Source organism: Prionailurus viverrinus, chromosome B4, assembly GCF_022837055.1.
Source record: "Prionailurus viverrinus isolate Anna chromosome B4, UM_Priviv_1.0, whole genome shotgun sequence".
Taxonomy (NCBI): Eukaryota; Metazoa; Chordata; class Mammalia; order Carnivora; family Felidae; genus Prionailurus; species Prionailurus viverrinus.
This window is the reverse complement of record NC_062567.1, coordinates 60534771-60550887: the sequence shown is the minus strand read 5'-3', so window position 1 is coordinate 60550887 and position 16117 is coordinate 60534771. Positions and strand designations below refer to the sequence as shown.

The 16117-nt window shown below is 36.1% G+C and overlaps 1 protein-coding gene across 2 annotated transcripts in view; it reads left to right on the top strand.

Moving 5' to 3' along the window:
* The window catches only part of IPO8 (importin 8), an 86194-nt gene that overhangs the window by 28550 nt on the left and 41527 nt on the right, over positions 1-16117 (top strand). For both annotated transcript variants that reach the window (XM_047867450.1, XM_047867451.1), the window contains exons 11-18: positions 2536-2612; positions 2899-3015; positions 3446-3535; positions 5723-5888; positions 7066-7226; positions 8064-8189; positions 11639-11705; positions 15431-15556. In XM_047867450.1, the coding sequence (XP_047723406.1) occupies positions 2536-2612; positions 2899-3015; positions 3446-3535; positions 5723-5888; positions 7066-7226; positions 8064-8189; positions 11639-11705; positions 15431-15556 (930 nt within the window). The remainder of the gene's footprint in view (positions 1-2535; positions 2613-2898; positions 3016-3445; positions 3536-5722; positions 5889-7065; positions 7227-8063; positions 8190-11638; positions 11706-15430; positions 15557-16117) is intronic.

Below are 16117 nucleotides of genomic sequence, written 5' to 3'. Positions count from 1 at the left end.
ACTTAACATAGCAAAATGTTGTTTGAATACCTGTTTCTCCTGCAGCTTAGAGCCATTTGAGGGCAGGGACTTTATCTTGTTTATTTGCTTTATGTTGCATTCTCCATCCCTCCTACACCTCTCCATTCCTCTACTAGTATTTGGCTCTAGTCTACCTTCAGTAAATGTTGAAATAAATAATTGATAAAATTAGCTCTGCCCAAGTCATGATGAAGATAGTGACAACACGGTGCTTTTTCCTTGTTCGGCCAGGTGTCTCTGGCTACTTGAGTTCAGTCTGCTGGTGTAGATGCTAAATTATTGGGTTATATTGTTTTTACAGTGCTTTGTACTTAGTATTGTTTGGTCTGTTGAGTGAGGGAGTGCCTCTTGTCTTGGAGACAAAGTATGGGAAAAGCAAATGAATGAGAAACAGTATTTACCATCTGCTTTATCCCTCCATTCTACCATTTCCTTTTGAAAGTCATTTCACATAAGCATGATTTATTTCTCCTTCCTAACACTTTTGTTTTCTGGAACAGAGTGATTAGCCTATCTTTCTTCTGTCTTCTTCAAGATATTCATTTAGTGTTTAGTTTTTCTTTAATACCTGTGTGTTTTTCTAATGTGCAGAGTATTTGTTTAGTGTTCAGGAAGCTATCATTATTTCACTTTTCATGTTGAATGAGATAGTATCTCAGTTTTTAGAAATATAATACTTAAGAGCTGTGAGTGTTGATTGATAGAATTTACATTTTATTGATTAAAATAATACGGACAATTCAAGACTAACTGAAGTATTTTTTGAAAAATAATCTTCTTTTGTGTACTAGAACATAGTGCCTACTATTTTTTTACTTTTGGATATATTGGATGCATATATTTTGGATACATATATTTTACTTTTGGATAGCTATAGGAAAGAATAATTATAGAATCATGTAATTTTCTTTTTACATTTTTGTCATTTATAGTTATTTACATGAACAAATTATTCTTATCTAAATGCATTGACTGATACTAATAATGTTTTTAGATTTGGTAAAAACTATGAGAGCTCACAGGTTCTTGATGTTACGACAGTATGGGTGTGATGCTGGCTTGGTCACTTATTTCTAAATTTTATTAAAATTTTTTTTAATGTTTATTTATTTTTGAGAGAAGGAGACAGAGGATGAGCAGGGGAGGGGCAGAGAGAGAGGGAGACACAGAATCTGAAGCAGGCTCCAGGCTCTGAGCTGTCAGCACAGAGCCGGATGCCGGGCTGGAACTCATGAGCTGTGAGATCATGACCTGAGCCAAAGTCAGACGATTAACCGACTGAGCCACCCAGGTGCCCCACTTGGCCACTTATTGTGTGACTGTGGGCAAGTTACTTACCCTCTCTGAGATGCAGTGTTTTCAGCTATAAAATCAGCAATGCTAATAGTGTTGGGAAGATTAAGCAGGATAATAGTTTATTAACTTATTTAACTGCTTAGAGTAGAATATGAGATGGTTGTAAAATCTTAGCATAGTGCCTGCCAAAGAAGTAAGTGCCTGGTACAGTAGGTAATCTCATTAGTATAGTGCCTGGCACTCAATAAGTGATAGTTATTAGTATTGTACTAATACATTGTACATTTGTACAAATGTACAAGTACATTGTACAAATACATTGTACATTTGTACAAATACAAATACTAATACAAATACATTTGTATTTTATATTTTGGCAAAGACTTAGATTTTTTTTTTATATATTGAAATATGGGCATATAAGATACTTTTCAAGTTTTTAGATTTTTATCTATAACTACCTATTCTGAAATTTGTGAAATTTTTCTTGACATTAAACAGTGTGTTTTAAATAGGTGTGTATTCAATAAATGCCCATTGAATACCTGCTAAATCTACCTGTTGACAGAGCTGAGCGCTGGCCTAGCAGTCCATCAAGGCTTTTACACTTGTGGTTCCTTGGCTTGGAGAGCTTTCTCTTTAGAATTCCATGTAGAGTTTTCTCCCTCATTCATTCAATTTCTGCTTAAGTGTTGCCCTAACAGAATTAAAGATGGTTTCCCTGACACCCCATTTCCCTCACTCTCCATACTCCATCACTCTCTTTCTCCTTATCCTGTTGTAAATTTGTTCTGAGCCTGACTTATTATGTGTGTATATGTGTATAATTGGTTTCTTTTTTTTCCACCATGTGAGCTCTGTGAGGGCCCTGTTTGTTTGATCTTTGTGTCCCCAGAGCCTAGAACAGTGCTGGCACATAGTAAGCACTAAATAAATTGTTGTTGTTTTTTGATAGAAAACACTTTTCCTGTGAAACAGATATGCCAGCCATGTATTATCCTCTTTAATATGCTTGTTTAAAAGGACAGCCTACAGAGTTTGATAAATAATTGTTGTGCATGGGAGCACCGATACACCTTTAACTTTTTTTATGCTATAAACCAGTGTCATATGTGGACTGTTTTATTTTTTTGTTTTGGAATAGTGGTCAGTCAGGTTTAAAATCTATAATAAGTAATTGTATTTTTACTAATGTGGTTTAACCTTTTAAAATCGTAGATATTTTTGAAGATTATGCTTCTCCCACCACAGCAGCCCAGACTCTCTTATATACTGCTGCAAAGAAAAGAAAAGAGGTATGCAGTAATTCTTTTTAAATCCAAGATTGAGAGGTGCGCTGTGTGGATTTGACACTCTATTATACCCCTAGTATTTGACAAATTATATTATTCATTATAACCTATCACTTTAGGAATATTTTTCTGTCCTAGTAAGGGAAAAGGGTTGTTTTCTTATTATAATTGCTTGATAAAACACAGTAAAATGGCTTTAGTTTTGAAAATTTGTACATCCTATTTAATACTATAGCAGTTGGGCAGTGAAAGCTCATGTAGACTAAAACAGATTCTTCTGTTTCTGTAGGTGTTACCAAAAATGATGGCATTCTGTTACCAAATCCTGACAGACCCGAACTTTGACCCTAGGAAGAAAGATGGAGCCCTGCATGTGATTGGTTCCCTTGCTGATATTTTATTGAAGGTTCAACTACTCAAAATATAATTTACTTGAGCATAGGCAAATGAGAGGATATGACAGTTATGAATAATTTAAAACTTGTGACTGCTTCTGCATAATTGATTTGACTGTAAACATCCTTTTCTCTGTCACCTGTTTCTTTGATTAAAACAAAAATTTTACTTTGTCAGTTTTTCAGCATGAAACTGTTGCTAAATTAAAAAAGGATGCAATATGACTTTAGTGTTATTGCTGCAAAAGTCAATCAGTATCAAATTATTTTGTAAGGTACTATTTCTTGTTTTAAAACATACAATATGTAGGTCAAATAATTTTATAAAATTACACATAGAAGTATACTAAGCATAAGTCATAATAAACACTTTACTTGGTTGTGATTTTTATATATGAAAAGGCATTGATAAGTTAAAACTTCATATCTATCTCCTAACAGAAGAGTTTATTCAAGGACCAAATGGAGTTGTTGCTACAGAATCATGTATTTCCACTATTATTGTCTAACCTGGGATATCTTCGAGCTAGAGTAAGTTTTCCATATTTCCATTGTGTTTCTTAAAATCTTCATTTGTGGGACACCTGGCTGGCTTAGTTAGAGGAGCATATGATTCTTGATCTTGGGGTTGTGAGATCGAGCTTCACGATGGGTATAGGGATTATAAAGACAAATAAACTTTTCTTTTTTTTTTTTAAGAAAAATAAACTTAAAAAAAATTTTTTTTTTCAACGTTTATTTATTTTTGGGACAGAGAGAGACAGAGCATGAACGGGGGGAGGGGCAGAGAGAGAGGGAGACACAGAATCGGAAACAGGCTCCAGGCTCTGAGCCATCAGCCCAGAGCCCGACGCGGGGCTCGAACTCACGGACCGCAAGATCGTGACCTGGCTGAAGTCGGACGCTTAACCGACTGCGCCACCCAGGCGCCCCAAGAAAAATAAACTTTATTATTATTATTATTATTATTATTTTTTCAACGTTTATTTATTTTTGGGACAGAGAGAGACAGAGCATGAACGGGGGAGGGGCAGAGAGAGAGAGAGACACAGAATTGGAAACAGGCTCCAGGCTCTGAGCCATCAGCCCAGAGCCCGACGCGGGGCTCAAACTCACGGACCGCAAGATCGTGACCTGGCTGAAGTCGGACGCTTAACTGACTGCGCCACCCAGGCGCCCCGAAAAATAAACTTTAAAAAATGTTCATTTGTAAGATATTTTTTGAACTAAATGTTTTTGGATAAATTGACCTTTTACCATGTATTGGAACAAAATGAAGTCAGTCAGACTGCCCTTATGGTCACATAAGCTGAATAAAGAACAAACTAATAAATAAAGGATTTATGGATTCTAATTCAGCTGCTTTAAATTTTCACTCTAGCCCCACTTGCTGCATTCATAAAACATGGAGTGAGAGGGATAATGTTATAGCAATAGTACAATGTAAATTTGTAAACTGATTAATTTTCAGTGTCCAAAACAGCCTGAAATTCTAGTTTGGCTAAAACCTTAATTAGTACAGATAGTATATTAGGTCGATATGCCTTAGAAGAATGGGGAAGATAATAATTCACATAAACTTATTTGTGTTCTAAGTGTATATGACTTCTAGAATCAATATCTTTTATGGAGAAATAAAAATAGAACTTTAATTCGAGAGCCTAGTGTTTATCTTTATAATTACATCAACACAAAAAATGTCTTGCTATAAAGAACATACGTTAACAATGTCTTACACACTAAAGCCTTTTTATAAACAGATGGCAACATTCACTGGAGAAGTATTTGGGCACATGTAGATTAGAGGTATGGAGGGCATACAAGTGTTTTTATAGGTAGGCTGTAACCTTTGACAGGCTGTGTGAATTGTAATTCTCTTGCTAAAAGTCTTTTAGCAGTAAAACAAATTACCGTTAATTGTGTTTTATGTACATGGAGAATTAAAGTAATAATATGATTCTGTGGTCTAATAGTTTAAAGTTTGGTAATCTATATAAGATTTAAAATTCTTCATACCTTATATGAGCAAAAAAGTTTGCTAAGTCCTTACATGAGTAAGGGAAAATAATAATTCATTTGTTTGCTGGGAAGGTCAGCAAATGAAAGTTAAACGTTGGTTTGTAGTAGCTCTTACATATAAATAACACATTAGTTATGACTCATAATATTTATTAAGCATAAACAGGATTTCTTTTTTCAGAGACGCTTCAGTTAGGCCCATTTTCTTTTCCCTGTGAAAAATTGCGTATAGATAATTTAGAAGCAACAACTGCCTTTTTATTTATTTATTTTTTTTAATTTATTTTTTTTTTTTAATTTATTTTTCAACATTTTTATTTATTTTTGGGACAGAGAGAGACAGAGCATGAATGGGGGAGGGGCAGAGAGAGAGGGAGACACAGAATCGGAAACAGGCTCCAGGCTCTGAGCCATCAGCCCAGAGCCTGACGCGGGGCTCGAACTCACAGACCGCGAGATTGTGACCTGGCTGAAGTCGGACGCTTAACCGACTGCGCCACCCAGGCGCCCCAACAACTGCCTTTTTAAATAAAAAGAGCGGGAAGTCCAGAAGTTAAAAACTATGGGTAATATGCTACCCTCCAAAAACAAACAGTACTTGGTAGAGTTAATGATATTTTACTAAGAAGTTCTTATGTGCGTGACTTTATTATAGAATGCCACAATCCTAACAGTTTCCTACTTAATTTCTTCTTATAGTCCTGTTGGGTACTTCATGCGTTTAGTTCTTTGAAGTTTCATAATGAGCTCAATCTGAGAAATGCAGTCGAACTGGCAAAGAAGAGCCTGATTGAAGATAAGGAGATGCCTGTCAAAGTTGAAGCTGCCCTTGCTCTTCAGTCATTAATTTCTAACCAGACACAAGGTAAAGCCAAAAATACCTTTTAAAGGGTTTATGTTATTTTATTTTTTGAAATCCTTTCTTCTTATCCTTGAGGATGATTTCTCTGAGTCTTCAGGTGCAAGGTTTAGATTTCTGAGCTTTTGTTCCCTCAGAATTTTATAGCAGTTTATCCTTGCCCTTTTCAGGAGTTCCTATTGACTGGACTCCAGAAAAATTTTGGATTAGGAAATAAGTTGATAGTTATTGGCCGCTGGGGTAGGCTGGGAATCAGGAGACCTGGTGTCTAATTTTGATTGTGCTACTAGGTTGCTGTGTAAGCCTGTGTAGAGGCATACCATCTGTCAAGGGTTAGCTTTCCATATATTTAAATTCAGGGGATTGAACTAAATGGCCTCAAGAGACCTTTCAGCTCTAGGACTCTGATTCTACTAGTTCTGAAAGTAGCAAGTGGAATTTCTGGTGAGTGATAACACAGATAACTCGTTTGTTTGTTCAGAAGAATATTCTGTTCAAAGTTCAAGTAAACCTTGGGAAGTAAATTCAGTTTTATGAAGTACATGAATCTAATTTACTTCTGTTCAACAGTGTTTCAGTGGGAAGACTGAATATTGTACAAGGACGTGTGGGAGGAGGTATTCGGCATAGTTTTTATGTACATGATTTTTTATACTGATATCTTGATATATACATGTTCTGTAAATCATCCTGATGATAGAACATTTGTATAATTAGAATTTCTGAATGAAGGGTCTTGGCATTTTGGGCAGGACAGTTCTTTCCTCTGTAGGATTGATTACCTCTAATTAAGGGGAAGTGGATGTGTTAGTGAAGATTATTTTGGTATAGCTTTTAAAAAATTTTTTTTATTTTGAGAGAAACAGAGAATGTGCTGTGGGGAGGGACAGAGAGAGAGGGAGACAAAGAATCCCAAGCAGGCTCTGTGCTTCAGTGCAGAGCCTGATGCAGGACTTGAACTCACAAACTGTGAGATCATGACCTGAGCCGAAACCAAGAGTCAGACGCTTAACTGACTGAACCACCCAGGTGCCCTGGTACAGCTTTGTATCTTATACCATAAAGCAAATATCTGTTAAGAGCCTATTACCCTGTGTCACTTAACCTTGTGACCAAGTTAATTCCTGTCGCCAATTTTGAATACCTAATTTTTTTACTCATTTTGTTTGTTTTATTGCATTAGCTAAGGAATATATGAAGCCACACGTAAGGCCTATCATGCAGGAGCTGTTGCACATTGTTAGAGAGACAGAAAATGATGATGTTACTAATGTTATCCAGAAGATGATATGTGAATATAGTCAAGAAGTAGCTTCAATTGCTGTTGATATGACCCAACATTTGGTAAGAATGGGAAAAGTTTTATGTTAGTTTGAAAGTAAATTCAGCCTTGAATAATAAAAATAAAAGCCTTGACTGATCTAAGTAAATTGAATTCCCAAATTTGGAGTTCAGTTTTATATGTAATTGATATGTTAATATAAAAATGTTTGCTCTAGTAATTCTGACAGTTGTTAATTTCTGTATTTAATTAGACTTAAATCTAATAACATTGGGATCATTTCATCTGTAATATTTTGAGATTTTACAATGATGTACTTTGTGAGCTTTTTAAATTTTCATTTTGTGGGTTTTGAATCTGGAAACTCATTTCCTTCAGTTGTGGGCAATTTTTGCATTACTTATTTGATTAATTTCTCCCTACCATTTTTTTTTTTTTTTCTATTCTATAGTTCTGATAAGGAATATTGGATCAGGACCGAGTCTTTAATTTTCTTACCTTTTTTTCTCTTGTCTTCCATGTCTGTCTGTCTTTTTTGTTTCATTTTCTAGGTGATTTCTTAACTTTGTCTTCTACCTTCTATCAAATTTTTCACTTGACTATTGCTAGATTTCAGTTTTCTTAGACTTTGGGCTTATTTGTTTAATGACAACCAGAAGTTAAATAATAGCTAATTGTTATAACTAATGTATATTCCACTCTAGTGACAAGATAAGGAAAAATTGGCTGTACTTAAAACATAATAGTCTATCATTGATTTACTTGGTAAAGTGTGTAACTTATGTTTGAGCAATGCTGATGTCTAGATGAGTGCCACTGCCCTTTTATTAACTTACAACAACAATGAGGGGTAGGTATAACATTACTAATTGTTGAATATGTTTACGTTATGTTCATAGGCTGAGATATTTGGCAAAGTCCTTCAAAGTGATGAATATGAAGAAATCGAAGACAAAACAGTAATGGCGATGGGAATTTTACATACTATTGATACTATCTTGACAGTTGTAGAAGATCATAAAGAGGTGGAATTTGTGTTTTATTATGTCATTATAGTACCATTAACTGAAATTTATATGATCAATGGGCATGACTTTAAAGTTGCTATTTAGGGGCGTCTGGGTGGCTCAGTTGATTAAGTGTCTGACTCTTGGTTTTGGCTCAGGTCGTGATCCATGGTTCATGAGTTCGAGCCCCATGTCAGCTGTGCTGACAGCTGCAGAGCCTGCTTGGGATTCTCTGTCTCCCTCTCTCTCTCTGTGCCTTCTCTGCTCTCTCTCTCTCTCTCTCTCTCTCTCAAAATAAATAAACGTTAAAATTGCTATTATATATGTTGTTAGATTTTAAAAACTACCTTCAAATTTTCAAAGGCCGTATTAAAATGATTAAGGGGGGAAATATTACATGTTGTTGTAAGGTATATAGGACATCTCTGTATTATTAAACTGAGTTTAGTTTGTCACATCTGTGTTCCAGGCTAGATTTTGGGGGAATATCAAATTGGATAAGACATGAACTCTGCCTTTTGGAACCCACAGTCTAGTCTTCTTGTAGAGAGTGATAGCCATTCAATCACAGTGGCAGATATTAAGTAGTGGAACAAAATTCAAATGTAACATCATGAGAATGGAAGGGAAGAAGAACTTAAAACATCATCTTTCTTAAACTGAATTCCAGAACAATATTGGGAGAAGAATTTGTGCAGATAGTTATTAGGTGCTTTCCCCTCTGTTCACTGATAGGATTTTACTAGTGTCACCATGAGATCACTAGAACTGGTAATGGTAGTGTCCTTTTGCAGAAGTGGAAAACAAGTTTATGTAGTATCAGGAGTCTTGCTCATGGCCATAGAGTTTTGGGTTTGCAGTCAGATTATTCTGATAATATATCCATTTATCTCCACCTGAAACCTGCCACCCTCCTCCCCAAGTATTACATTGCCTCTCAGATTTGAGTTGGTTCCTTCTGTGAGCTTAGGCTGACTTGCTCAGCAATGGCGGCAGCTCCTGTTTCATACAGTGGGACTTAGGAAGCAGGTGGTGGTTCTTTAAATAGCATTGTTAAACCCCATGGCTGTTGATTTATCCTGTGTTTATCACACGCCAGTGGAAAATTACTGGATTCTTAAAAACAGTTCGATATTCTTCTCCTGGGAAGGCCTCCTTCACCTAAAAAGGCTTAATGTGAATTTTTATTCCCATATTCATTATTTTATTTTTGTATTCTTGTTAAAACTGTATGGGCCATCCAGGAACAGTGAGATGTTCCAAATTACAACAAGCATACTTAAGGATAATTCTTTTGCCTTATATGCAGAACTTGTATTTTTAAATTTGGAGACCTTAGAAATCTCCTAATCCAGTTGTCTAAAATATGTGTGTATCGAAGATGGGCAGTAGTAAAATGAGCAGCAGGATTAGTTTGAAAACAAAACAGTACTTTACCTTTTTGTTTTAATATTTTTACTCTTGATATTAATTTTGCATTTCAGATAAAGTTAAAGGAGCATGTGAACTTACTGTGATTATCAAAGGAGGCATGGTTTAAAATTGAGAAGCACTAATCCAATCCAGCTTCCTTACCTATGAAAAAAATGTGAAGCCTTCAGTGAGTGGCTTTACGAAGGTCATAGATAATTAGAGGCAAAACAAGGAGTAGAATCTTGGTCTCCTGACTGCCTGTCTTGGGATTTTGAACTTTGGCTTATTAAAAGCAAACTTTGAGAAAAGTCTTTCCTTAAAAGGAAAAATCACATGTGTATGAATACATGCACACTGAGTATATGCAGAACAAAATTAGAAATCTAAACCAGATGTTTACGTATATGCAGTTTTCTTTAATGATTTAAATATATTGACAAATTTTCAAACTGGAGATTTTGGATCATTTGAACTTTAACACAGTACTTTAAAGCTGAATATTCAAAGAATATGCTCAAAAGTTGAAATAGGATACTTAGATGGACAATGTAACCCATGATGGAGTTTAATTTTTGCTTATTTAAAAAATATTTAGTACAACCTGTGTTGAAAAATTCAAAAGACATGAAAAGGTATTCAGTGAAATTTCACCTTCTCACTCAGCTCCCCAGATGTCATTCTCCTCTGTGGAGGAGGTAGTTCCTCTCCTAGGTTTTTGTACCCTTCCAGAGATATTTTCTCTTATAATGTCTAAGTAAAAAAAAATGAGCGTGTATTTTTTTCTTTTATGAAAATGATAGTATACAGTTTTTATCTGCCATTTTTGAATTATGTCTTGGTGATCCTTCCATAATTATTAGCCACTAAAGTTAGTATTTTTAGTAGTTGCATAATCTTTCTTTATGTGTCAGTTTATTCAACCAGTCCCTCATTAATGAATATCATTTAACTGTCCCTTCTTAAACGGACCTTTGGTTATTACTAATCACAAACATTGCTGCAGTGAATGGCCTGTTACATGTCATTTGCACAGGTAATAATATGTCTGGAGGACAGATTCCTTGAAGTGGACTTGCTGGGTCAAAGGATCTTGAGAGATAATTGCTAACTTGGCCACATTACACTCCTCAAATCAATGTATAGCAGTGCCTCTCTTCCCAGCTAATACTTTTTGATCATTGCCAGTTTGATAGGTGAAAAATGGTAATCTTGGGCTTAGAATTTGTACCCTTCTCATGTATGAGAGTTAATATCTTGTTATAAGCTTAAAGTCTGTTTGTATTTCTTTTTCATGACCTTTGCCTTTTTTTCCTCTTGACTTGATTTCACGGGAGCCAATTTGATATTTGTCTGTGATACCATTTGAAAATAATTCCCTCAATTTTTTATTCATCTTTGACTTTTCCCTACACTATGCAGATATTTTTAATTTTTGAAATCAAATGGCTCAATATATTTGCTTCTGATTTTTGGGCTTTGAGCCATTTTCCATCTTCAGGATTATACACAACTTCTTTTCATTTCTTCTCGTATTTCTATGGCCCAAGTTTTTACGTTGAAATCTTTCATTCACTAGGAACTTACTTTGTTGTAAAATATGAGGTTAGGAACTAATTTAATTGATAATTTTATTATGGATTTAACTCTCACTTCCATCATTCGTCTACTTTTCAGAATTTCTTGGTTATTTTTTTCACTTGAAATTTAGAATTGTCAACTTATCCCTCCAAAAAAGTTTTGTTGATGTTTTTACTGGGTTAGTATTTATAGAGTAAGAGTTATCATGGTGGATTTTATTTTATCTTTTATTTTATTTTTATTTATTTTAATGTTTATTTATTTTTGAGAGAGCACAAGTTGGGGAGGGACAAAGACAGGGGGCAGAGGATCCTAAGCGGGCTGTGTGCCGACAGCAGCGAGCTTGATGTGGGGCTCGAACTCAAAAACTGTGAGATCATGACCTGACTGGAAGTCAGATGGTCAACCAGCTGAGCCACCCAGGCACCCCAGTTATCACGATGGATTTTAAACTAAATGTTTAAATTTGTCTTTAGGTTACTCAGCAGTTAGAGAACATCTGTCTGCGGATCATTGATCTCGTTTTACAGAAACATGTAATTGGTAAGTTCAGAGGTAGAGTAAAAAAGTTAATTGATATTTTTTAACTTGGTAAACTTAAAGTGCATTTTTAGCCCTTCAGATTCAACAGTATGGACAATTTTGAGGGAGAGAAGCTTTCATTTTCTTCTGTTTTTTGGATATACTTTCGAGTATTATATATCTGTATTTTCATTTAGAGAAAAATTTAATACATCCAATTAAGAATTCCTAGTCTTGGAATTGAAAAACGTGAAATGATAGATCTATGTCTTTTCAGAAGTATGAAATAATTATTGTTCCGTTATCTATTAGAGAGCCCAACTTCTGAATAGAACCAGTAACTAATAGAATCAGGATGTTACAATAGATGGGAATTTGTAGAAGAGGCTGTTTTTCCAGTATCCAAGCACTTTGCAGGTGGCAGCCCCCAGTCCTGTTCCCTGGAGTGTTGCAGCCTATATAGTGTGCAGACAGAAAGCTGAAAGAAAAGCGTGTTACTGCTTAAGAGCAGTTGTCTCTAAAATTTTTCTCACTCACACCATTGATAGAAAATTGAGCATGCATTTCTAATATATGTGAATGATATTTGAATACAAGTTACAGGCAATATATATGTTACGAAACCACATTTACATATATAAAAACAGAAATGTAGAAGGGATGGGATTAAATGTCTATATAAAGTGTTCTAATACACATTATATACATATATACACACACATTTTCATACTATGTATATATTATATACATATATCTATGTATTATTTCCCATTTCAGTACACTGCCTAGGGTACATACCCCTTACTTTTGAAATCATTGCTATAAAGCTGTAGTTCTCAAACTTTGGTATGCATAAGAATCACCAAGGAGCTAGTTCAAATGAAGATTTCTGGACCATAACCCTAGAGATTCTGATAAGCAAAAAAAGAACATATTCATTTATGTCTTTATTCATGGAAGAGATTGTAACCAAAAATTCTCCATTTAAAGTAAAGCGATCTGGAGGAGTGACACTGTGAAGTAAGATAAAGAGAAATAGTTTATACTAAGTTTTTCATCTGTCTATACCAGCTATTTGATTTGAGCAATTGAAATGTCAGGATGTTAAGGAAAAGGGCCTATTTTTGGGTGTAGTGAACAGATGAGAAAGCCATGGCTCCAGTTGCCTGTCTAGTATCTCATTCCTAGCTTTAAGGTGACAGGTGGTCTTTTCTTGTGTTTTTAGTTGTGATGTAATGTTAATGACCCTTTTTGAACCAATGTTTGGCCATGCAGGATCTTAGATTAAAAAAAAAATAGGTGGGGCGCCTGGGTGGCTTGGTCAGTTAAGCGTCCGACTTCGGCTCAGGTCATGATCTCACGGTCCGTGAGTTCGAGCCTCGTGTTGGGCTCTGTGCTGACTGCTCAGAGCCTGGAGCCTGTTTCAGATTCTATGTCTCCCTCTCTCTCTGCCCCTCCCCTGTTCACACTCTCTCTCTGTCTCAAAAATAAATAAAAATGTAAAAAAAAATTAAAAAAAAAATAGTTCTGTAAGATGTCATGGGCCGAATCTGTTTTTCTGGGACCCCCACCACAGCAGCCTGACTTTGTTTGTGTCCGTGGTCCAGTCTCTTTCCATTGTCCTACTTTCCTTTTCTCCATTGCCTGTTTTCATTGCTAATTTACTTATAAGATTTCATTTATTATTAAAACCTAGGTTTAGCTATTACTGCTTTATCTGCTTTATCTTATGCAGGAAGTGAAAGTTAGTATAATCATCCCACCCTAAGAGTGTTCTTGATTGAGAATGATTGAAATAACTTTTGGCGAATTCAAGCATAAATGGAATGTAGTAGAAGGATGTTTGGTAGCTCGCTGAATCCGTGGGAAGGCTGGAATTGGCTGGAGCCAGCATGATTGTGCCATAGAAGTGGTCTGCTGAGAAAGTCAGTGCTGTCTTTGTCCACACTGGGTCCTAGATTGCTGCCCACCACAGTTCAGCCTCCAGCACAGCTGCAAAAAGTAATCTGCAACAGCTTTGTGCCTTCTAGTTTCTCTGTCAAGTTTCAGAGTCCTGGTCTTCAGCATCTGAGTATCGGGTTGTGCACACGTGCTGAGCATGTGCAAGGAAATATTGGGCTCCTTTTCTGTCTTGAGCCTTTATAAAGTTAGGAAGAGGCATTTGCTCTCCTTTTCTCCAAGGTGTGGGGTAATGATGAACAGAACTTTCAGATGTTTCATATTCAGATAATGCTGTTTTTCAAGTGATTGTCTTATGTAACAAGTTCTTTCCCAATATCTGTAATTTACATTTTATTTTGTTCTTGGTAAGGCAACTGTCTGTCTTATCAGCTTTTGAATATATTGTTTGTTTGTTTTTAATATTTATTTTTTGCGAGAGAGAGAACGAGAATGAGTGGGGGAGGGGCAGAGAAAGATAGAGGATCTGAAGCAGGTGAGGAGAGCCCAAGGCAGGGCTTGAACTCACAAACCTTGAAATCATGACCTGAGCTGAAGTTGGACTCTTAACTGAGCCACCCAGGCTCCCCATGTATATTGTTTTAAATAATGCTACAGGGTCACCTGGCTGGCTCAGTTGGTTGAATGTCCGACTTCTGCTTAGGTTATGATCTCAGTGTTAGGTTCGTGGTTTCGGGCCCCACATTGGGTTCGCTGCTGTCAGCATGGAGCCTGCTTTGAAATATTGATAGTATTCAGATCCTCTGTCCCCATCTCTCTCTCTCTCTCAAAAATAAACATTAAAAAAATTATATTACAGAAAAAACCTCCAAGCTTCCAGAGTGAATATTAGTTCCTTTTAAATAGGAGGGGTGCCTGTGTGGCTCAGTGGGTTGAGCATCCTACTTTGGCTCAGGTCATAATCTCACAGCTCCTGAATTCAAGCCCCGCGTCAGGCTCTGTGCTGACAGCTCAGAGCCTGGAGCCTGCTTTGGATCTGTGTCTCCCTCTCTCTCTGCTCATGCTGTACCTCTCTTTCTCAAAAATAGATAAACATTGAAAATTAAAATAGAGGGAAAAAATCTTTGAACTTAAAAGACTTGCTCAGTGATGAACATGGTGGGAATTATTTGAAAAATTTTCTATTGAGATTTGCATTTTCTGATTGTATGTTTAGATATGATGTACTTTTGACTGAGAGCAATAAGAAATATATATGCAAATACATATATATACATATATATGCAAATATATTTGCAATATATATGCAAATACAATATTCTCTTTGGACTCTTCTACTTTATAGTGGATATCACTGACTTGAGATAAATTTTAAAATACTGCACAAGTATTACATGATTTGTAAATTGACAAAATACGGTCCAGAACATAGTTTGTAAAAATATGTGAGACCAGAAGATATTGTAGCCTAGCTTAATTAAGCTTTCCAAAGAACATTAATTATTTGTAAGTTAACAGTACTGTGCACAAGAGGTATACAATTCCGTCTTGTACCCATTTCTAATATAGCTTTAGAAGTATAACTATATTTTAGTACACAGTATCAAGAAAATATGTATTTCCAGTATTCTAGGGAAATTTAGTAAAAACAAATCTTTGCCCTGTCCTGTTGGGTAGGGGGCAGATGGAAGGTGGCAAATATGGGAATGCTGAGAAAGGGGTGCTCAAGTATGTTAGGTGCCGAGGAATGTATGCAGGTAGATAGTCTCAATCGTCCCGTCTGTGGTCTTTGTGTTTTAATTTTTGCTGTTTTCTAGCATTCTAACTAGAGATTTTCTTCCTTCTAGAATTCTATGAAGAAATTCTTTCACTGGCCTACAGTTTAACCTGCCATGGCATTTCCCCTCAAATGTGGCAGCTGCTAGGTATATTATATGAGGTGTTTCAGCAGGATTGTTTTGAATACTTTACAGGTATGCCTTTGGCCATGTAACATTTTTGCTTTTCTGTGTCTGGACATTATTTCCTTTGACACATGACATAAAGACACATACGATTCTGGTACTAATCAGAAAAACAGTTGTTATTTCTCTGTGGAGTAAAGGGTGGTGTTGTTAGAGCAGTGTTTTCCAGAGTTAGGGATACAGGCAGTAGGAAGGAGCCTGTTTCCTGTTGTATCTCAAATTAGTTTGCAGTCAGAACAAATGTGCATACATTAATTCAGTTAGTATTTTCTGAGTACTATCTATATTTCAAGCACTGTTCTAAGTATAGCAGTATAGCAGTGAACAAAATAGACAGCATTGCTCTTTTTTTTTTTGTTTTGTTTTCAACGTTTATTTATTTTTGGGACAGAGAGAGACAGAGCATGAACGGGGGAGGGGCAGAGAGAGAGGGAGACACAAAATCGGAAACAGGCTCCAGGCTCTGAGCCATCAGCCCAGAGCCCGATGCGGGGCTCGAACTCACGGACCATGAGATCGTGACCTGGCTGAAGTCGGACGCTTAACCGACTGCGCCACCCAGGCGCCCCA